Below are 24217 nucleotides of genomic sequence, written 5' to 3'. Positions count from 1 at the left end.
GGATCCTTCTGTATCAGGTATTCAGACAATTTATCGTCAATGATGTTATCAAATCGTGCTTGTTGTACAAGATCTAAGATTTTTTTCTGAAAAATTGATGTTGGGTTTGAATCCAACTTGACATATGTGGAAGTGTCTGATAATAAACGATGGATTTCATTCTTGTAATACTGTGTGTCAATAATTACGACTGCGCCTCCCTTGTCAGCCTGTTTTATTGTTATCGATTTGTTGCTAGACAGTTCACCAATGGCAGAAGGATCCGATCGTTCCAGTGTTTTATATATGTCCAAAAATTCATAAAAACAGACAAGCCCCTCCTGGACGCCCAATAGTGGCAGGCATAGATTCCATCTTTTCCCCTCTGGCCAAATATCTGGATGTGATGTTGAGACCATATGTGGTGGCAGGAAAATCATATATTAGGGATACCACAATGTTTTTGGAAATTATTCGTAAACTTCCCCCAATTCCTGAGGAGGCATTGTTGGTGACACTTGACGTTGAGAGCCTCTACACCTCCATCCCACATGATGGGGGTGTAGAGGCTGTCGAGCATATTCTCACGTGTGCATCTGACTTTGATATGGGTCAGATTAAGTTCCTTTGCAATTTATTGAAATTAGTATTGACTTGCAATGTTTTTCTATTTGAGGATCAATTTTACTTACAGATTAGGGGTACTGCCATGGGCTCGAATGTGGCCCCATCCTATGCAAACATCTTTATGAATTTATATGAGGAATCTTTGGTTTACAGTAATACGTTATTTACTACCTTTGCCCAGTGTTGGTATAGATATATCGATGATGTTTTTTGCATATGGGCGGGGCCACATTCGAGCCTAGTGCAATTCATTGAACAAGTACATGAGAAGTGTCCAGCTATTAAGTTGACGATTCACTGTGACAGGGGTGAGGTTAGCTTCCTAGATACGGTAGTTAAATTGTTCAATGGAGGGCTCAGCACAGACTTATATATTAAGCCCACTGATGCTAATTCTACATTATGTTATGAGAGCTTCCATCCCCCTGCCACGGTGACATCCATCCCCAATAGTCAATTTCAACGCATAAATCGTATAGTAGATGATCCACTTTTGAGACAGCAAAGATTGGATGAGATCGAGAACAGATTTGTTCAGAGAAAGTATCCCCGGCACCTGTTGAGCAGAGCTAGACACAGATTGGAGGAGGGTAGATCAGATAACACTAATCGAAGGAGAGGGCACAATAAAAGGATTCCATTTGTTTCCCAATTTAATATCCATAGTTCCAGGATTGTGGAAATCATTCGCCGCAATTGGAACATTTTAAAAGAAGGTCTACCCAATGTAGCAGAATTTCAAAGTTTACCATTAATGTCATACAAACGTGCCCCCACACTTAGAGATAAGTTAGTCCGAGCTGATTCTGGCCCGAGTCGACCACAATATGATATTTCTAATCGCCCCTTTGGCACTTATCCTTGCCTTATTTGTGTAAATTGCAATAGTGTTATTAGAGGTTCAGTGATTAGACACCCCCGATCGGGTACCCCCTATAATATTTATGGCCTCTATGATTGTAACTCAAGATATGTGGTGTATGCCCTTAAATGTCCTTGTGGACTTTTATATATTGGTCAAACTACACAACCTCTAAAAGCTAGACTAGCATCCCATAGAAGCACCATCAGGAACAAAAATAGTGAGCTAGCTGTGTCAGCACATTTTACACAGGCAGGACACACGGTGAGTCAGCTAAGGTTCCAAGTATTGGAGCAGGTACCGGCTCCTAGAAGGGGAGGTAATAGGCTAACAAAACTTCTTTACAGAGAAGCAGTGTGGATTCGCAGACTTGATACTTTGGAACCAAGGGGGTTAAACAGAGATTATGACATGCAACCTTTTCTCTGATGGTGTTGTCTTATGTACACATGTTCTTCTTATTGATTTTTAGCATGATACTTTATTGATATTAGCTATATTCAAACTCTACTGAGTGATCACCTAATGTATTTCCCCTTTAGAGTCATGTGTTCATGTATGGGGCACATAGATTACTCGTGTATTTATCTTTGTTATTTGTGGCTGCAGTAAGGTCTCATTTGCCTTCATGTTATCCAATGTGTTGCGCGGAGGGAGGGGGGCGTGGTAGTGAGCGCTGCATGCCACGTCCCACAGCGAACACATGGCCGGCTTGTTTACATCCCGGCCATGTGACTCGCAGACGTCAGGACCAGTGGGGGCGGCGGCTTTTCGTCGCTCTCACAGTCATAGAGGTTCCCCATCAGGTCCGCCGCTCTTGAGGGCGTGGCCTGATGACGGTGTCCAGCTCCTCATGACTGAGTGGTCGGCGTGTTGTGGAGGCTGGCCGGGCGCTGCTGGCACTCTCCTCCCCCGTTCCTGCGCACTACTAGCTGCTGCGCGTCTGCGCACATTTGAATGTTAGGGATTCAGTTCCCCATCAGGTCCGCCCAAGGTGGTGGTAAGTGATTGGCTGCCATAGGCAGACTTCAAATGTGATTGGTTGTCTTCGTGTTTCTAGTTATATATAAACCTGTGATGCAGACTATTCATCCAGACACTGGCTTTGGCTTGAGAAAGGAGGGGGTCCCCTCCGAAACGTCGCTTTCTATGTCCATGTGTCTGTTTTAAAATCAAATAAAGAGCATATATACGACTGATGGTGCTGGACTCCATGCTTTATACTGATACTGGAGACGGGAGTGCTACCTTTCTTCTAGTCCTGGCACATCACTTTTACAGCTACAGGAGTGCGATCCACAAGTACTTTTCACCTTGTGCGGCCATAGACATAATAACCAGTGCTGGGCCGAAATTACGCATGAGCGTAATTACGCATCGTAATTCAATGTAAATTTACGCGTAAGCGTTACGCGTAACTTGCGGTCTTACGCGTAATTATTTACGCGTAAGACCGTAAGTGGTATCGTAATTACACTGTCTACCGTAATTGCTAGGCATGCGTAATTTTACGAACACTTACGCGTAATTTTACGCGTAATTACTAACGTAAAATCTCCCATTTTCTAAGAGTAGCCAATCAGTCAACATCCTAAGCAACCAATAGTATCTTCTCCCGCCCTTCAGTAGAAGCGTACGTTTTGACGCATACGAATGATATGTACGCAATAACTGTCACATTGACGGCTATTGCGTACATATCGTCCGCATGCGTCCAAAAATACGCATTAATGGTCATTACGGCACTACGTGTAACATCGTAGTGTAAGCGCCTTCATTACGGTATCCTTACGCGTAATTGCGTAAGTTTACGCATAATTACAGTGATGTACCGTAGATAATTTCCTACGCCGTAACCGTAATTGCGTAATGCGTAATAGCGTAAAATTACGCGTAATGATCCGTAAGCGTAGATTTTTCCATTACGAGCAGCACTAATAATAACATTATGCCAGGTCAGGGGCAGTGCGCATGCCAAAACGACCTGCTTCGTACCCAGTTACCTTCCTTTCTTGTTCCAGAGCTCCAGGCCATGAGAAACAAACTAAAACAAACTAAACAGGACTCCAGGAATAGGTCTCGGATTGGCAGATATATTCCACCTTATTTTAGGCAATGGTGTTTAAAGGATACGTCCAAGCAACACAAAAAAAAATCCACTTACCTGGGGCTTCCTCCAGTCCCTGGCAGCCTTCTGTGCCCTCACCACAGCTCCGGTGGCTCCCGGTCTCCTCCGCTGGCAAAGCCGACCTTGCTAGGTCGGGTTCCGGGTCAGCTTCTTCTGCGCTCCACAGCGCGGGTCACATAGTTTCCTCAACATCATTAGGACGGTACTGCGCAGGTGCAGAACTACTACCAGGGGCTGGAGGAAGCCCCAGTTAAGTGGATTTTTTTTTGTGTTGCTTGGACGTATCCTTTTAAGCGAACCCGAGGTGGGTTTCTGACAATGGTAGTAGTTCTGCACCTGCGCAGTACCGTCCTAATGATGTTGAGGAAACTATGTGACCCGCGCTGTGGAGCGCAGAAGAAGCTGACCCGGAACCCGACCTAGCAAGGTCGGCTTTGCCAGCGGAGGAGACCGGGAGCCACCGGAGCTGTAGTGAGGGCACAGAAGGCTGCCAGGGACTGGAGGAAGCCCCAGGTAAGTGGATTTTTTTTTGTGTTGCTTGGACGTATCCTTTAAACACCATTGCCTAAAATAAGGTGGAATGTATCTGCCAATCCGAGACCTATTCCTGGAGTCCTCCTGTACAATAGATTTGGTAAGATAGTACAATCAAAATGGTTAGCTCAGCCTAAAGCGTGGTCCTTACTTTGGTGGCTGTGCTTGGTGAGCGAGATGCGTGGGCAGCTATAGAGAAATATGTGGGGATCACACAGGAGGTCCGCAGGAACGTAGGCAGGCTGATCACACACAGCCACGTACAATGCTGTATGACGACCTCCTCTTGTGAGTGTGATCCTTGGTTTTAACTTCGTTTTATTACATTTTGATACGCTATGATCACCTGCTCTTTCTGAAGTTGATTCTATGGCTGATAAAGAAACCTGACTTGATTATATCTCCTGGGCGGCAGTGATATATATTATTATGATTATTGATTTATAAAGCCTCCAACATATTCCGTGGCGCTGTACAAAGTAAGAATCAAACATGGGGTACATAATAATACAGACAATGGTCTACACCAATATACAAAATACAGAATTGGTGCAAAATACAGAATCCATGCAAAATACAGAATTAGTTTAAAGTGACAATAACAATAGCAAATTCCAAGACACAAAGGGTGAGAGAGCCCTGCCCTTGTGAGCTTACAATCTGAAGGAATAGGGGGGAACAAGAGACGAGGTAGTATACAATAATCATGCAACTTGGCTAGAGGTCAAAGGGGGAACTGGCCTAAGGTGGAGCGTATGCTTATCGTTAAAAGTGAGTTTTGAGGGAGCATTTAAAGATATAAAAGGTTGGAGAGCGACGGGTGTTTTGTGGAAGGGCATTCCAGGGGAGGGGTGAAGCACGTGTGAAAACTTGTGTATGTGGATGGGAAGAGGTAATTCTAGAGGAGGACAAAAGAAGGTCATGAGGAAATTTGAGATTGTGGTTTGGTTGGTATATGGAAACAAGTGAGGAGATGTGCAGGGGAGAGAGATTGTGGACAGCTTTGTAGGTTGGGGTTAAGAGTTTATTATTATTATTATTATTATTTATTGTATTTATAAGGCGCCAACATATTACGCAGCGCTGCACAATAGATAAATGGGTTAACATACAGGTAAAACATACGGAAACTCACAACAAAACAAGATCATGCAAATGATTTGATAACAATACAGTGTCATAGGTCAAGATAGAGACTGTTCGAGTCTACAAGAAGGGTGGTTGTGAGTAAGATTGCATAATCAAGCTGGAAACACTAGGGAGGAGGGCCCTGCCAGAGGCTTACAATCTAAAGGGTGGGGTGGAGACAATAGGTGCGTCTTTTGAGAGGGGGTCTAACAGAACATATTATGATGCTGGTGTAGGGGGGTATGCGAGCGTGAAGAGGTGAGTCTTTAGAGCTTGTTTGAAGGTATTAAAGGTGGGGGCGAGTCTGACGGCTGGTGGGAGAGAGTTCCAGAGAGTAGGGGCAGCCCTGGTGAAGTCCTGCAATCGTGCGTGTGACTGAGTTATGCGAGGTGCGACTAGGCGCAGGTCATTGGAGGATCGGAGGGGGCGGGCTGGTATGTGCCTGTGGACCAGATCAGAGATGTAGGTCGGGCAGGTCTTGTGCACTGATTTGTAGGCCAAGCACAGGATTTTGAAATTGATCCTAAAGCTGATGGGGAGCCAGTGTAGTGCTTTACAGAGCGGAGTTGTAGAGGCGCTGCGGTGAGAAGAATGTATCAGTCTGGCTGCCGCATTCATTACCAATTTAAGTGGGTCAGTACGGTTAGAGGGGAGGCCAGATAAAAGAGAATTGCAGTAGTCTAGGCAGGAGATGACAAGGGCATGGATAAGGAGTTTAGTGGTGTCAGGGGATAGGTAGGAGCGGATCTTGGAGATGTTGCGGAGGTGGAAGTTGCAGGATCTGGCAATACCTTGGATGTGGGCTGTAAAGGAAAGTTCAGAGTCCAGAGTAACGCCTAGACAGCGGGCTTGGGAGGTAGGGTGGATAGTAGTATCTTCAATAGTGACGCGCAGATCTGGGAGGGGTGCAGCTGTGCGGGGTGGGAATATTAGAAGCTCAGTCTTGTCCAAATTAAGCTTCAGGTACCTGGCAGCCATCCAGGAGGAAATGGATGTGAGGCAGGCAGAGACTTTGTCCATGGTAGAGGAGGAGAGATCTGGGGTGTGGAGATATATCTGGGTGTCGTCGGCATACAGGTGATAATTGAAACCCATGGAGGAGATGATTTTGCCAATTGAGGCAGTATAGAGTGAGAACAGTAGTGGTCCTAGGAGGGAACCTTGAGGAACACCAACTGAGAGGGGTGTAGGAGTGGATGAGGAGCCATTGAAAAATACTGTGAAAGAGCGGTTGGAGAGGTAGGAGGAGATCCAGGCTAAGGCTAGGTCCTGAATGCCCATTCGCTGCAGGGAGTGGAGGAGGAGGGAGTGATCGACAGTGTCAAATGCCGAGGAGAGGTCCAGGAGGAGCAGGATGGAGTATTTACCTTCGGCTTTGGCAAGGGCAAGGTCGTTTACCACTTTGGTGAGGGCTGTTTCTGTAGAATGGGCTGTGCGAAAACCAGACTGCAGGGGATCGAGAAGGGAGTTGGAGTTAAGGAAGTTGGTCAGGCGTTGGTGGGCCAGGCGTTCAAGAATTTTTGAGGCAAAAGGGAGGAGAGAGATTGGGCGGTAGTTGGATGGCAGAGCAGGGTCAAGTGAGGATTTCTTTAACAGGGGAAGCACACTTATCTTCTGGTTTATTGGCAGCCAATGAAGGGTGCTTGATAGGGATTAAGGCTCATACACACATCAGACCATAGTCTCCCCATCAGACAGAAATCTTTTCAAGATGCTGCACACAAAGATGCTGTACACATGCAACAGATCTCATTCACACCTTGTTTAACAGACATTCATCTGCAGATCAGTTCCACCAGGATTGGTTTTCAGATCTGCAGATGAATGTCTGATCTGCAGATGAATGTCAGTTAAACAAGGTGTGTATGAGGATCTGCAGATAACATAGACTATGGCCTCAATTCACAGAGCATTATCAAACGTTTATCAAACACTTTATCAAACGTTTGATAATTTACCTCATGGGTAAAATCTCATTTTAAATTCACTAAGGTGTTATATATTTATCAAATGTTTTACCGATAAAACGTTCAACAAATATATAACACCTTAGTGAATTCAAAATGAGATTTTACCCATGAGGTAAATTATCAAACGTTTGATAAAGTGTTTGATAAACGTTTGATAATGCTCCGTGAATTGAGGCCTATGAATGCAATTTGCAGGAACGGATCTTTTGCAGGAACAGATCTTTTGCAGATACTGATCTTTTGAATGTCCACAGCATCTTTATGTGCAGCATCTTGCAAAGATTTCTGTCTGATGGGGAGTTCAGCTCCATAGAATAGCCCGTGTAGAGTATGGCTCTCATACTACATGGAAGGGGGTAAAATTGGTCTGTGATCTTTCATTTTCCAAAGACTATGGTCTGATGTGTGTATGAGCCTTTAGGGAGGAGGAGCAGCAGAGGAAGAATGAGAAGAAGGATGAATGAGACGAGCAGCTGAGTTTGGTACAGATTCTCCTTTCGGAGTGATTGCTGAAAAGGGAAAGTCTACAACTTTTTTAAAAAAATGTGACTCCTTTGTTTGTAAGGTTGTACATGAAGTCATCAGAACTTTGCAGCAGTGAGAGACAGATGTTTTTTACGAACCCTAGGGAGCAGGGACAGTGTACAAATTCCAAAGTGTATATGAGTCCTTATCTGTGTGGTGGACACATGCAGTCAATATAACAATGGTGCGAGAGCAGAATATGTTTTTTTCTCTCCATGCCCTTAGCTGTCAGTCTCTCAAACTTTCCCCCCACGGGCCCCCTGTGCTTCTGGGTCCCCCTGCGGAGGCATCCCTTGCAGGGTCTATTGTTACGCCCCTGAATAAGAGAGAGAGATGAGTCAAATTCATATATGAAATGCAATCTTTGAAGCAATATCGGGTGAGCCTCATGTAATCGGGTGGGAGGGGGGTGGTGTGACAATCCTCATGGAGGCATAAAACAACAGAGAGCGCCCCTTGTGGCTATTAAATAGGCCTTTTTCTCATGCATATTCATAATCCTTCATATATTCTCTTTAGCACCATCTAGTGGCTGCTTGGATAATTTTCTTTTTCCATTTCTATTTATAAATTATAGGAAATTGCTCATCGTTTTGCGCTAATCTAGCGACCTTCTAATTTCCACCAAATATAATTGTTAGAACTAGCAACTCATGCATTGTTATTCTATGGCCTGCCATCCTCTCTAAATACATTCATTGGGATAAATAGTTGCCTCTAAAAAGAGGGGAACCAGGAGACACCCAAACAAACGCACCCACCCTCCCAGAGAGCACACACAAACATATGAATTCCAGGTATATTTCCCACTTATATGTTATAGCCCGACGGGAAGAGATCTGGTCCACACACGTTATTTATTCACAAAAATACTCCTAAATTTAAATCTGCATTTATCCCATGGGGTGCTAACGTATTGCATTTATAGATCCACATACATTCCTTTTGGAGCAAAATTCTATCAAAGTCACCTCTTCTAGGACTTATTTTCAGTTTTTAAATTGGGACTGGCTTACCTCCTCAGACCTTGAACCCAGGCTGAAGTATCTTTGCAGGACTTGAGACCGGCTCCGTGGAAACACGATACCGTTTGATTTGCAGCCATACATTTAAAACCAGTGCTGGTACACAAACAGGACTAAAGCCCTGCAGGCCGGGAAGGGGGTTTTCAGGAGGGGAGGTTCATTTGGGGTATGTGCAATTTCACGGGAGGTTTGTAGATATTGTAATGCAAGATGCATACACATTCAATACAGTTTTTGTAATCAGCAAACCTTCTGTGGCGTGTTGTTTAGTGTCATATTAACTGTGCCATGCATAGAATGTGTTTGAAGTAGTATAAGCTCTCATTACATGTCACTATTTCTCCACAGAGACTTTATCAGCAAAGATTTTCAGCATTTTTCCTACAGTGAAGATGAAGGACTGCAGAAGCTGAACACCACAGTGCCAGTAAGTGTCATCCTCTGGCCAAGCTGGCCATTATTATGCAGCAGCGTTTGATTTCATTGTATATGTTGTTTGGAATTCACCTCAATGCTCTATGCACTTTGTCTTGAGCACTAGATCACTTTCACCCCTGACAAAGCTTCCATAGGAAGCGAAACATGTAGGGATATGTGTTTTTGTAGCATGTAAATAGTAGTTGTATTGAACTGAGAGAGAGGAGAGTCAGGATAGCTTAGCACCTGACCAACATTACCTTTGAGACTCCATATTCTCTCCAGTTCTATCTTGAATGTAACTAATGGCGATCCTTAAATAATGAATCTCTGTCTCTTTAATGTACAATAAAGGTGACGTTTTATTGATTCATAAACTCCTCAGACTCAAACCTTCCATTAAGGCTGCTTTTACACGTGGTGCAGTGAGCTTGTTGGCAATCGCACCACACCGAGAAGTTGCACCATGCGTTAAAACCGTGGTACCGCAAAATCAGTGAAGCATACTTTCCATTACAGCAGTGTTGGCGTTGCGGGTTTGCTTGGTAGATACAGTAGCAGATCATAAGCCGGCTGTTTTGTTTCTCTTACAGAAATATAGCTGCTATTATTATGGGGAAGTGGATGGAATGGAGGAGTCGGTTGTGGCTGTCAGCACTTGCCATGGCTTCAGGTGAGTAAACAGCTCTGTCAGTGTCAGTCTAGCTCTCTGTGTCAGTCTAGCTCTCTGTGTCAGTCTAGCTCTCAGTGTCAGTCTACTTCTCTGTGTCAGTCTAGCTCTCTGTGTCAGTCTAGCTCTCTGTGTCAGACTAGTTCTCTCAGTGTCAGTCTAGCTCTCTGTGTCAGTCTAGCTCTCTGTGTCAGTCTAGCTCTCTGTGTCAGTCTAGCTCTCTGTGTCAGTCTAGTTCTCTCAGTCAGTCTAGCTCTCTCAGTGTCAGTCTAGCTCTCAGTGCCAGTCTAGTTCTCTCAGTGCCAGTCTAGTTCTTTCAGTGTTAGTCTAGATCTCTCAGTGTCAGTCTAGTTCTCTCAGTGTCAGTCTAGTTCTCTCAGTGTCAGTCTAGTTCTCTCAGTGTTAGTCTAGTTCTCTCAGTGTCAGTCTAGTTCTCTCAGTGTCAGTCTAGTTCTCTCAGTGTCAGTCTAGCTCTCTTAGCGTTAGTCTAGCTCTCAGTGTCAGACTAGTTCTCTCAGTGTCAGTCTAGCTCTCTGTGTCAGTGTAACGATCGGTGTCAGCACACAGAGAGAATCTGATTATTGGTGATCTGCAGTATCACCAAGAATACAGATATATACCTGATCATTGATGATCTGCAGAATCACCAATAATACAGATATAGTACTAACCTCTGGACACCTGTATATATCGTGAGTGTTTGGTGCAACAGTATACTTTGAGTAATCCACCTGATGAGCAGGTAGTCCTTGGCAGTGTGGGCAACACTGCTATTTGAAAAGCACGAGAACCCTCCAGCAGCCTGAGATCTTCCAAGGGGTGGAGTCTCAGGCTAAAGTAGGAAGGGTCAGAGAGTGAGTGACACCTGAAGGTGGATGTCACTAACTGATCTGAAGACTATCTCCTAAAGAGGGGAGATAGCTCTCAAGGTCGGGCAAGCTGGGTCGGCAACACACGGACAAATAAAGTACAAAGACAGTGTAAGGCTTGGTGGTGTATTCTCCACAGTCAGCATGCAACGCATGAGCTGACGTGGAGGAGGTACACACACTAGCACAAGGAAACAGGCTATCCCTAGTATAGTGGAGGGGAGGACTGACTCCAAAAGGAGATTGTGGCGCACAGAGCCGGTGCAGATCCGACAGCCACAAACAATGCTTTCGCTATAACGTCTCAGCGCAAAGTAGCGCTGAGCGCATAAACCAGAACTGAGGAGATCAGGACAGGTAGACAGAATGAACGCTTGCTAGCTAGCCGCTACTCAGTGACAGCAAGCGTCCACAACAAGACAGACTGGAATGAGGCAGCCAATGCGATGCGGCGATGGCGTGCCTCACAAAGACAGGACAGGATAGTCAGGAAATAGCGGGATCAAGATAGATGAACGTAACACAAATAAATATACAATAAGTATGATTTCCTAGCGTATTACAATTACAGCTATCAATGAAACTATTTGTAACGTCTGACTAACATATGTATATATCGGCAATGAACCGATATATGACATAAGCAGGAACACTAACTTAGGACTGGAACGATACAGGGAACAGGACTCAGAAGGATTCGCTATCTCTTCGCAGAGATGAACACAATCCACAAACGGTAACAGGACAGGTTTCAGAAGGATTCGTTATCTCCTCGCAGAGATGAACGCAATCCACAAACAGGACCAGGAACAGGATAACTAGCTCAGCACGGGTGATCACGATACGCGCAACCACCAAAACGTGCTGGAACAGACTAACTGAACACAGGATATAAACAGTTCGTGTACGTATATATCAGCGTCACTGATGTATCAACGTAACACGAATACAAGGAAAATAATAAACGTGCTGGTATGCATATATATGGGCAATGAACCAATATATGATGCAAAACCAGCAAAGTATCTTTAGAACAAGAAACACGATCGGGGGCTGAAGCGACAGCAAGACAGGCTTAACTGAAGCTATGATAACCCGAGGAGTCCTGCAGGAAGCAGATCTTTATACTGAGGTCATCCAATGGGAGCAGACATGCAGATTCCCACACAGGTGAATGATAATCAGTCACAAGCTGACAGCAGGGAAAGGCAGACAAAGCTATGCAGCTTGCATGGAAAGAGATCAGAACTGCCTGAGCTGCAGCACTACTACTTCCAGCAATACCTGCTGCAGCAGCGATCATGACAGTACCCCCGCCCTTAAAAGCGGATTCCAGACGCTTTTCAAAACTGAAATTCCCAACAAAACAGTCTGACTGATAATTCATGATTATTGCAAAAACCGCGCTGATATTAAAACTCAGGTGTATTCAATACGGTGGTGCACCAGCTAAAATTACACATACAAAGTCCACTTTCCAAATTCAAAAAAGCTGCGCACTAATGTTCCCATGAACAGATTCCTCTCATGTAAACATAAGTTCAATCCCAGTATTCAATCAAGTGTGCTGTCTTGCTCATGCAGTTGGTGATCACTGTCTCCGCTACGGCAATACACCACCACCACACCCCAAGCAGTGGGCACTCACCAAATCGTATTGACCCTCTATTAGATGGGTCTCCAGCGCCTATGGGGTCATATGGCCACCCCCTGCCTTCTCGAGCACTCTCGTCCACTTGTTTCAACCTTTCTCATGGGATCATCACACCTCAAAAGACAACATTCGGGATAGCCATAGCGTAAAACCATAAAACCATTTATTAATAAAAGAAAATTGCACTCACAAGCATGGAGGTATTCATAGAGCGCAGAGTTTTTGTGGGCTCTACCCCAATCGGTGGCCGCTGGGTGGGCTTAGTTGCGCTGGTATGGTCAGCTCCTTCCTGCGTCCCCCTCTGCCTCCACGTCCCTCCTTGGCCACTAGCTTTACTAGTTTCGTCGCTACATGCGACTCATCAGAAGCATATGCGGCCATTTGTGATTCCCTTCTAATATACCCTTTACCTTCTCCCCTTCCGCTTACTTTTCCCTCCCCTCTTCCGCGGTGACGTAACGGCCATTCAGCCGATTAGAGGAGGGGAGGAAGAGAAGCGTCATTTGACGCGTAGTGGACACGCCATCCAGCCAATTGGAGGAGGCGGGGAAGATAGACGTCACTTGACGGACGCGCCTCCGTACACGGAAGAGGGGAGGGAAAAGTAAGCGGAAGGGGAGAAGGTAAAGGGTATATTAGAAGGGAATCACAAATGGCCGCATATGCTTCTGATGAGTCGCATGTAGCGACGAAACTAGTAAAGCTAGTGGCCAAGGAGGGACGTGGAGGCAGAGGGGGACGCAGGAAGGAGCTGACCATACCAGCGCAACTAAGCCCACCCAGCGGCCACCGATTGGGGTAGAGCCCACAAAAACTCTGCGCTCTATGAATACCTCCATGCTTGTGAGTGCAATTTTCTTTTATTAATAAATGGTTTTATGGTTTTACGCTATGGCTATCCCGAATGTTGTCTTTTGAGGTGTGATGATCCCATGAGAAAGGTTGAAACAAGTGGACGAGAGTGCTCGAGAAGGCAGGGGGTGGCCATATGACCCCATAGGCGCTGGAGACCCATCTAATAGAGGGTCAATACGATTTGGTGAGTGCCCACTGCTTGGGGTGTGGTGGTGGTGTATTGCCGGAGCGGAGACAGTGATCACCAACTGCATGAGCAAGACAGCACACTTGATTGAATACTGGGATTGAACTTATGTTTACATGAGAGGAATCTGTTCATGGGAACATTAGTGCGCAGCTTTTTTGAATTTGGAAAGTGGACTTTGTATGTGTAATTTTAGCTGGTGCACCACCGTATTGAATACACCTGAGTTTTAATATCAGCGCGGTTTTTGCAATAATTTACTGGTATACATATAATTTTTACTGCAGCAGATATGAATCTGGACATTTTTGAGGAGAGGCTAAAAAAGCGTACGGATTTAGATGATATTTTTAATATTGAACAAGCGAATGTACCCAATACCGATAATGATTTTAAATGCTTACAAGGATTAATGTTAAAAGAACAGGCCACCTGGTGGGATATTGTTACACTGGGGAAATATGAGAAGGAGGGTATTGTCCCTAAAAGATTAAGGTGGGACTTGACAGCCAATGATGGAGAGGATGATGAGGAGAATGATGCAGAGTGGGAAGAATATTTCGATAAATGTGGAGTAGGTTTAGTAAAAATACTAATGAAAAGAAAGAAAAGAAAGCTGGCCAGAATAGAAAGAGAAATTGAGGAGATCAGAGTAAGATTAGAAATCTACAAAGGAACGGAGGAATATATCAGAAAGACTCAACGAATTAGTGAAATTCTACAGAAAGCGGAAAAGGAAATCATAGTCACAAAAAGACAGAAATTCCTTAGAGACTACCAGGCTCATAGGGGAAAAGAAGCGTATAGATGGCAGATAAAGAAGAAGCAAAATCAACAAAATCAACAAAATGTGGCAGAAACGGGAGTAGGAAACCCCCATAATCAGGTACCCCAGGGCCAGACTCAGGGAGCAAACTTAGATGCTGGGAATCAGGGGGCAGAGATGGGGAGTGGAGGGGGTGGGAGAGGGAGAGGAGGCCCACCCCCAAGAGAAAACCCCAGACCCACCTATTTAATAAATGCACAATGCCCAATGGGACCCCAATCTACGGGACCAAGACAAATTCAAAATAGAGCAAACTGGAGACCATACGGGGGGATGCCCAACAGGGGAAGGGGACGAGGTGGCCAACAATATGGGTCTAATCCTATTCAAAATCAAGGATACATGGTACCCCTAAGCAATAGATATGACCCCCTCAATCACCAGAATCAATTTGAGCCTTTTTTAGAAGGGGGGACGAGATACCATCAAACAGATTGGGTGGGAGAAAACACATATGGAGCAGGAAAAAGAGGAGTAGAAGGGGCACAAGGGGAGGGAGAAGGAAGTGCCAAGAAGAGGAGAAAATAGAAGGGAAGGGTATCTTTAATCTTAGTGGCGTGGCCCTGTCCAGTAAGGAGCTAAAATTACTGGATGAGGGATTGAAATTTGCCCCCAAACAGGGACTAAATAAATTTGGTACCTATATTGACTTGGAAAAGTTCACCAGGAAATTGAACCTCAAAAAGTACTTTATGAAAAGGGAGGGGCCGAATAATAGAGTAAATCCCTTAAGGGATACAAGTGGGAATGTGCAATACAAACATACGAATCTTAAAAATAATTCCATTTTTCATCCCCAAGAAACTGGCTTTCATGCAATCGGAGCCTTTAAGAAATTGGTAGGAAATGAAATTCGGGAATTGCCAGATATGAAATTCCCTGGCGTGAAAAACATGGCTAGGGATCTGATTGATAATAAGGGTCTGGTGGTTCGACCAGCGGATAAGGGAGGGGGGGTGGTGGTGCTAAACAAAGTCCAATATGGTGAAGAGTTAGACCGATTGGTAAATGATGGGGACACATATGAGAAATTGAGAGGTGACCCCACCCAGGAGTACCTAAGCCAACTAAGAATATTACTGAAGAAAGGACTTGATAGTGGAGTACTGGGAGATGCAGAATTTAGATATTTAATCCCAAGTGCACCAAAAATCCCGGTTATTTACCAGGTCCCTAAAATTCATAAAAGTCTGACCCAACCCCCAGGGAGACCAATACTGAGTGGCATAGGATCAGTGACCCACAGATTGGGACAATACCTGGACTCTTTTTTTCAACCCATGGTGGGCAGGTTGCCCCATGTCCTAAAAGATACCAAACATACCATCCAACAGGTGGAGGGAATAGATGTGGAGAATGGAACGCTGCTGGTTACAGCGGACGTTTCATCACTCTACACCAGCATTCCGCAGAAAAAGGGCATAGAGGCAGTAAGGCACTTTATGAAAAGGGGTGGAGAGATAAAAAATGAACAAGTGGAATTCTTAATGGAAGTTCTGGAGTTCGCTCTACAGAAGAATTATTTTTGGCACAAGGGGGGGTTCTATAGACAACACAGAGGATGCGGAATGGGGGCGGGGTTTGCACCTAGCCTCGCAAATTTGTACATGGGGAAGTGGGAGGAAGAAGTATTGGCACAAGAATTTTCAAAGGGGGTTATGATTTGGAAAAGGTATATTGACGATTTGCTCATTTTTTGGAGGGGTACAGGGGCACAATTACAGGAATTTTTCACTAAATTGAATGAAAATGATTTAAATATTAAATTAACGTATGAAAGTAGCACAGAAAGTATACATTTTCTGGATCTGGATTTAATGGTGAAGGAGGGGGAGGTTAGAATTAAGACATTTTTTAAGGGCACAGATAGAAATGGATATATATCCACGCGGAGTGGGCATCACCCACGGTGGATAAAGGGAGTTCCTAGAGGCCAACTCATGAGAATGAGAAGGAACTGCACGGATATGGTCGATTTTGACACACAGTCACTTATTTTGAAGGAGAGGTTCTTGGAAAAAGGATATGAAGAACATTTTTTGGATGAAGAAATTAGAAGGGTGAGGGAGCATGATAGAATAGAGCTTATTAATAGAGAAAGGAATGGGAATATAAGAGGAAATGAACACAATTATGCGTTTATCACAGAATTCAATGCACAGTACAAACAGGTGGAGCGAATAGTCCAGAAACACTGGGAAATATTATTATCAGATATAGAGTTGAGTAAGATATTACCTCCTAGGCCTAATTTTATATATAGGAAGGCCCCAAACCTAAAAAATCATTTGGCTCCAAGTTGCGTGGAACCCAAAAAAGGACCGCCTAGATTTGAAGGGTGGCAGAAACCGGGGTTTTTCCCATGCAGGGACTGCAAGGGATGCAGGGAGGCCAAAGCAAAAAGAACAAATGGGGTGACGGGCCACTCAAATAGTAAACAGGTGAAACTAAGAGATTTCATAACATGTAATGATAGATATGTGATATATCTGGCTTGGTGCCCGTGTGGGCTACAATATGTGGGAAGAACCACCAGACCCTTAAAAGAGAGAATAGGGGAGCACATTAGAAATATCAGAAAGGGCTTTATGAACCATACTCTGTCTGCACATTTTAAAAATGTACATAATAGAAATCCAGCTTTGTTGTCCTTCTGTGGAGTAGAAAAGGTCGGCAGACCATGGAGAGGGGGTAATATGGTAAGAGAAATATCACAGAGGGAGACAAAGTGGATCTATTTGCTTAATACATTAAAGCCTGGGGGGTTAAATGCGGATATAGATCTGGTGTGCTTTTTGAGTAATGATTAATTCTTTAAAATAATGTAAGTGGAGAGCAGTAGCACCCATGCCCAGAAGCCATAAGTTGTCACACATTTTTTGGGGACACAAAGGAGTGGGGGGTGTTTTTGATATTTTGATATTTTGGGGATATACATATGTAATATTGTTAAAGATATGTGTTAAAATCACAATTTACACTATTAGTTTGAATGATTAAAGGCTGAAAGGCTGGGTGAAACAGCACGCCACAGTAAAAATAAAAGAAGTTTCTATGGAAGGAGCAAATTGAAAGTATATCTGCATGATATGTAGGCTGTCAGAGAAAGAATATGTAAAGGTTTACTACTATCAATGGTTAATGTGAGGGTGATGTCCCAGAGGTGGCCAGTGGGAAGGTTTTATTATTATTATTTTTTATTTTTTATATTTATTCTTAATATCAGTTTAGCTTATTCTTATCAATTTGGTTGTTACCATTGCGGGGGATACAAAGGATGCGTGCGCAGTACGGAAAGCTGACGCGAGGAAACCGCCGATGGGACGCATATGCGTTCCAAGGTGGAGGAGGTAAGCGTCGGTCTAGACGCGTACGCAAGCCCGCTGTGACGTAACGGCCATTCAGCCGATTAGAGGAGGGGAGGAAGAGAAGCGTCATTTGACGCGTAGTGGACACGCCATCCAGCCAATTGGAGGAGGCGGGGAAGATAGACGTCACATGACGGACGCGCCTCCGTACACGGAAGAGGGGAGGGAAAAGTAAGCGGAAGGGGAGAAGGTAAAGGGTATATTAGAAGGGAATCACAAATGGCCGCATATGCTTCTGATGAGTCGCATGTAGCGACGAAACTAGTAAAGCTAGTGGCCAAGGAGGGACGTGGAGGCAGAGGGGGACGCAGGAAGGAGCTGACCATACCAGCGCAACTAATCCCACCCAGCGGCCACCGATTGGGGTAGAGCCCACAAAAACTCTGCGCTCTATGAATACCTCCATGCTTGTGAGTGCAATTTTCTTTTATTAATAAATGGTTTTATGGTTTTACGCTATGGCTATCCCGAATGTTGTCTTTTGAGGTGTGATGATCCCATGAGAAAGGTTGAAACAAGTGGACGAGAGTGCTCGAGAAGGCAGGGGGTGGCCATATGACCCCATAGGCGCTGGAGACCCATCTAATAGAGGGTCAATACGATTTGGTGAGTGCCCACTGCTTGGGGTGTGGTGGTGGTGTATTGCCGGAGCGGAGACAGTGATCACCAACTGCATGAGCAAGACAGCACACTTGATTGAATACTGGGATTGAACTTATGTTTACATGAGAGGAATCTGTTCATGGGAACATTAGTGCGCAGCTTTTTTGAATTTGGAAAGTGATAATTCATGATGACCGGGACAGCCCGGCAAGACCAAATTCCAGAATTAGTCCCCACAAGACTGGACCCATCAGAACCAAAACCTACAGAACCATGTCCATCAGTACTACAAGCCCCAGTGTGACACCCATCAGAACCATGATTTGCAGAAGAAAGCCCTCCGAAACTCCCTGAGCGATACCCACCGCCTTCCAGGAACCGTTCAAAAACGCCAAAGCCTTTGCAATGCCCACCGGGACTGTTTTTACCAACACAAAACCCACTGTTGAACCAGTCCAAGGCACCAGGACAAGTTTTCTCAGAGACCTCCCAGAACACCTTGAAGCTCCAAAGAGATTCCCATAGGTGAGAACGCCCCTTAGGCACACATGGAGAACTATCAAGAACCCCTATGGAACCTAGGGCAATTCCCGAGTCAGGGCCACAAGGACAAACATCAAGATCAGGGCTTTCAGGGACCAGAACCATCTCTGGGCATGCAGGCAGACTGGCAACATCAGAACATGTTCCCACTAAGGAAGCATCAGAGCACGCTAACACCTTAGACACACTTGGGCATTCTGGCACACAAAGAACATCTGGGCACACTGGCACAAGAGAAACCTCTGGGCATGTCAAGGAACTGTGAGCCTCAGGGTCAGCCAAGACAGGACCAAAACCAGGACTGGCCAAAAAAAAATCATCATGACTAGACTTCGCAACTACTGGACTTTTACACGAGAATGCAGGATCAGACTTAGATGTCGCTGATTCCAGCAAAGTCAGTAACAAATCAGATTCAGGGGCACTAACAAGACAGGACAAATCTTCTGATGTAGGCACTGAACCAGATAGGAACTCCACAACTACCTCTGGACTGGACAGAGACTCATCTAATACACTGGATTGGAGCTCATGAGGCGCTGCAGAACAAGTCAGTATTGCAGCAGCCCCCACTGGACTAGGCAAAACTGAGGAATTCCCTGGACAGGAAGGGGACTCTGGAACCTCTGCCACAGCGACCAGAGAACCAGAATCTTTCAGGATACAGGGCTGGGTTTCAGGAACACTCATTAGACCGGACTGAAATTCTGAGATTTCTATTATTTTGACCAGAGAATCAGAATTATCCATGTTACAGGGCAAAACTTTTGAAACATTCAGAGGACAGGGCTGGAGTTCCTCGGCTGTTACAACACTGGAGAGGGACTCAACAACATTGGTTAAATCAGACTGTGTACAGGGCAAGGTATCTAACACACTTGCTGAAGAGGACAATATTTCAATGGCTTCTGCTTCGCTGGGCAGAAATTCATCAAGTTTTATTAGAGCAGACTGTAATTCCAAAACAGCTGCTAGACAAGTGAATATTACTGCAACACCAACTGAGGTAAGCAGTGCCTCAGACTCCTCTGCTAGAGGATTTGAAGTATCCAAAGTACTGGGTGAAGCATAAGACTCTGCGACCACAGCTTCACTGGACAGGATCACTGAACAGTCCATATTGCAGGGCAAAACCATGGAAGCACCTGCTGGACAGCATAATGATTCTGTGACCTGAGTTTCATTGGAGAGATCTACTGCACAATTCATGGTACAGGGCAAATTTACTGGAACATTTTCTGAACACGGTAATAATTCTGCGATTTCGGATTCACATAGCAGACGCTCTGAGTTATTCACGAAACTAGAGTGAGGTGTAGAAACAGGAATATCAAAACACAATGTTTGCGCATCTGAATCACCATTCAATAGTAAAATTGGAAAATTCAGATGCTGGGGTTCTGAGGTTTCTGGACAGGATTGCTGGGACTCGGAAACTGATGTAGTGCATCTATTGGCATCTGCTGGATCAGACAGGAGTTGAACTTTATTAACACAGGTAATTTCTGCAGAAGTGTTTGCAGAGACAGGCAAGATTTTCCTGGTGTCTGTTTCACTGAACAAAGACTCATGAGTACTGGCTAGGCTGGACTCAGAAGTCAGCAGGACCTCTGGATTCTCTGCTGAGAAATTTGTGCAGGGCAAAGTTAAGAAAGTATCAGTGGCTTCTGTTTTACTGGGAAGTAACACTGAGTTATCCATGGTACAGGGTGGAGTTACAGGAACATTCACAAGACATGGCAGGGACTCAGTAACTGGAGAAGTGGGACAGTCTCCAATTGACAGTGTGTCTTCCCTGGTATCAACTGATTGAATCGCATAAAAATCGTCCAAAATCATTTTCCACACATCGATCAATGGAGCCACAAAGTCATACCCACACACACCAGTTTTTATTAGGTTATAGGCAGACTTAAAGAGACTCCGTAACAAAAATTGCATCCTGTTTCTTATTATCCTACAAGTTCCAAAAGCTATTCTAATGTGTTCTGGCTTACTGTAGCACGTTCTACTATAACCATCTCTGTAATAAATCAACTTATCTCTCTCTTGTCAGACTTGTCAGCCTGTGTCTGGAAGCGTGCCAAGTTCTTCAGTGTTGTGGTTCTGTGATGCATCTCCCCCCTCCAGGCCCATCTCTGCACACTGCCTGTGTATTATTTAGATAAGGGCAGCTTCTCTCTTATCTTTTACAAGCTGGATAAATCCTCCTCTGAGCTGGCTGGGCTTTCACATACTGAGGAATTACATATGGGGAGAGCTGTCTGCACTCTGCAGGAAGAAACAGCCTGACACTTCAGTGGAAGATAGCTGCAGGGGGAAAGAAACACACAAATGATCTCTTGAGATTCAAAAGGAAGGCTGTATACAGCCTGCTTGTGTATGGATGTATTTTCTATGTGTGGACATACTGTACATCAACCTACTTCCTGTTTTGGTGGCCATTTTGTTTGTTTATAAACAAACTTTTTAAAACTGTTTTTAACCACTTTTAATGCGGCGAGGAGCGGCGAAATTGTGACAGAGGGTAATAGGAGATGTCCCCTAACACACTGGTATGTTTACTTTTGTGCGATTTTAACAATACAGATTCTCTTTAATGCATGCATTCAATACTAATTCACTTTTTGCACTGTAAAATTGACAAAATGAACTTGAATCATTCTTCCATTCATTGACCAGAGCTTCCATCTCTCCTTTCTCAAATGGAGGATTCCAAGCATACTTAACAGGCAGATCATAGTTTGCAGATATGATTGTGGCAGGGACATATATTGGGTTAATTAGCAGGTGATTGGCAGATTCCTTATTCTTAAGAATCTCCAATACCTGTAGCAAGTGTTGAACTGTAGTGTATGCAAACTTTCCTTGCTTCACAAATAAGTTGATTTGTTCAATACTCTGTAATATCTCCTCATAATCATACTCAGATAATTCTTTTAAACAAAAATCTTTATTTTCCCTAGCCAGTGATGCAAGTTCATTAGTAGTTTCATAAGTCCATTTAAATCCCCTGAAAGACAATTGCATTTCATTATCTGTTAATGGCAGAATCTCATTATAGGTCTCAGTCGCTAAGGATAACGACTCTGCAGATCGGACACGTTTCTTAGAACGTTTGCGTTTTGCCTTAGACCCTGCTGTTTTTGGTGATTTATTCAAGGCTGCAGGAAAATTATCAGTAACACTTTCTGCTTGCTGATCATTTTTGCAAGCAATTGAAGGAGCAGCTGATTGGCCTGCTGCCAGGAGTTCATTAAGAGGAAAAGGCAATGGATCTATGCGCAACCAGTTATTGATCACAAACGCTAGAAATTCCAGCGGTCTCTCTTTCAAATCGGAATGATTGAGAACATCAAATGCCCACTGAAATAATTCCCCTTTAAACAAAATATAACTTAGTTGGAGTGCCCAGGTTGAAACAGGAGTCGCTTGGAGATCGGGATTGGCCAGGAACCTGGCACATTCAGAGAAAAACTCATTTTCTGTTTCAGAGTTAAGTTCTTCAAATTTCTTAAAGGAACAGGAACCATAATTAGCAGTGTCATACTTTCTGGGAATCCCCCCCACAATGGGGATTGGTAATGGGGTTTTCATAATGTAAGGCTTGGTGGTGTATTCTCCACAGTCAGCATGCAACGCATGAGCTGACGTGGAGGAGGTACACACACTAGCACAAGGAAACAGGCTATCCCTAGTATAGTGGAGGGGAGGACTGACTCCAAAAGGAGATTGTGGCGCACAGAGCCGGTGCAGATCCGACAGCCACAAACAATGCTTTCGCTATAACGTCTCAGCGCAAAGTAGCGCTGAGCGCATAAACCAGAACTGAGGAGATCAGGACAGGTAGACAGAATGAATGCTTGCTAGCTAGCCGCTACTCAGTGACAGCAAGCGTCCACAACAAGACAGACTGGAATGAGGCAGCCAATGCGTAGCGGCGATGGCGTGCCTCACAAAGACAGGACAGGATAGTCAGGAAATAGCGGGATCAAGATAGATGAACATAACACAGATAAATATACAATAAGTATGATTTCCTAGCGTATTACAATTACAGCTATCAATGAAACTATTTGTAACGTCTGACTAACATATGTATATATCGGCAATGAACCGATATATGACATAAGCAGGAACACTGACTTAGGACTGGAACGATACAGGGAACAGGACTCAGAAGGATTCACTATCTCTTCGCAGAGATGAACGCAATCCACAAACGGTAACAGGACAGGTTTCAGAAGGATTCGTTATCTCCTCGCAGAGATGAACGCAATCCACAAACAGGACCAGGAACAGGATAACTAGCTCAGCACGGGTGATCACGATACGCGCAACCACCAAAACGTGCTGGAACAGACTAACTGAACACAGGATATAAACAGTTCGTGTACGTATATATCAGCGTCACTGATGTATCAACGTAACACGAATACAAGGAAAATAATAAACGTGCTGGTATGCATATATATGGGCAATGAACCAATATATGATGCAAAACCAGCAAAGTATCTTTAGAACAAGAAACACGATCGGGGGCTGAAGCGACAGCAAGACAGGCTTAACTGAAGCTATGATAGCCCGAGGAGTCCTGCAGGAAGCAGATCTTTATACTGAGGTCATCCAATGGGAGCAGACATGCAGATTCCCACACAGGTGAATGATAATCAGTCACAAGCTGACAGCAGGGAAAGGCAGACAAAGCTATGCAGCTTGCATGGAAAGAGATCAGAACTGCCTGAGCTGCAGCACTACTACTTCCAGCAATACCTGCTGCAGCAGCGATCATGACAGACAGAAGGCTGGTTCGGTATCCAAGACAGGCAGGGTTGGTAACAGGTAATCAGATATGCGTGGTACCGAATCAGCGAGTGGAGGGATAGTCAGGAAAGTAATAGGTCATAACAGATATCAAACAATGCCTAGTCTTGGGTGTGAGGTCCGTGGTCTCTACACCCTGGAACTAATCTGATGTATAACAGAATGTTAACACAAGTTCCTTAGTCTTGGGTGTGAGGTCCGTGGTCTCTACACCCTGGAACTAGTCTGAAGTATAACAGAATGATAACACAAGTTCCCTAGTCTTTGGTGTGAGGTCCGTGGTCTCTACACCCTGGAACTAATCTGATGTATAACAGAATGTTAACACAAGTTCCCTAGTCTTGGGTGTGAGGTCCGTGGTCTCTACATCCTGGAACTAGTCTGAAGTATAACAGAATGATAACACAAGTTCCCTAGTCTTGGGTGTGAGGTCCGTGGTCTCTACACCCTGGAACTAGTCTGAAGTATAACACAATAATAACACAGTAGTAATCTGGCTCAGTGTGAATTCCCAGGTCCTCCTGGTTCAAACACACTGTTGGATCTGACTAAGGTCTGAGTGCTTCCACGTAGTGTTCACAACGGCAGACAACTTGAGACTGGCCAGCAGTAACTATATATAG

At 44.5% G+C, this 24217-nt stretch overlaps 1 protein-coding gene across 1 annotated transcript in view; it reads left to right on the top strand.

Moving 5' to 3' along the window:
* Window positions 1-24217, top strand: part of LOC137535684 (disintegrin and metalloproteinase domain-containing protein 9-like) — a 210962-nt gene that overhangs the window by 58557 nt on the left and 128188 nt on the right. The window contains exons 4-5 of the mRNA XM_068257548.1: window positions 9127-9205; window positions 9789-9868. Of these exons, the coding sequence (XP_068113649.1) occupies window positions 9127-9205; window positions 9789-9868 (159 nt within the window). The remainder of the gene's footprint in view (window positions 1-9126; window positions 9206-9788; window positions 9869-24217) is intronic.

This window comes from Hyperolius riggenbachi, chromosome 10 (assembly GCF_040937935.1).
Source record: "Hyperolius riggenbachi isolate aHypRig1 chromosome 10, aHypRig1.pri, whole genome shotgun sequence".
Classification (NCBI taxonomy): domain Eukaryota; kingdom Metazoa; phylum Chordata; class Amphibia; order Anura; family Hyperoliidae; genus Hyperolius; species Hyperolius riggenbachi.
The sequence above is the reverse complement of the archived record's forward strand: the minus strand, read 5'-3'. Positions and strand labels throughout refer to the sequence as shown.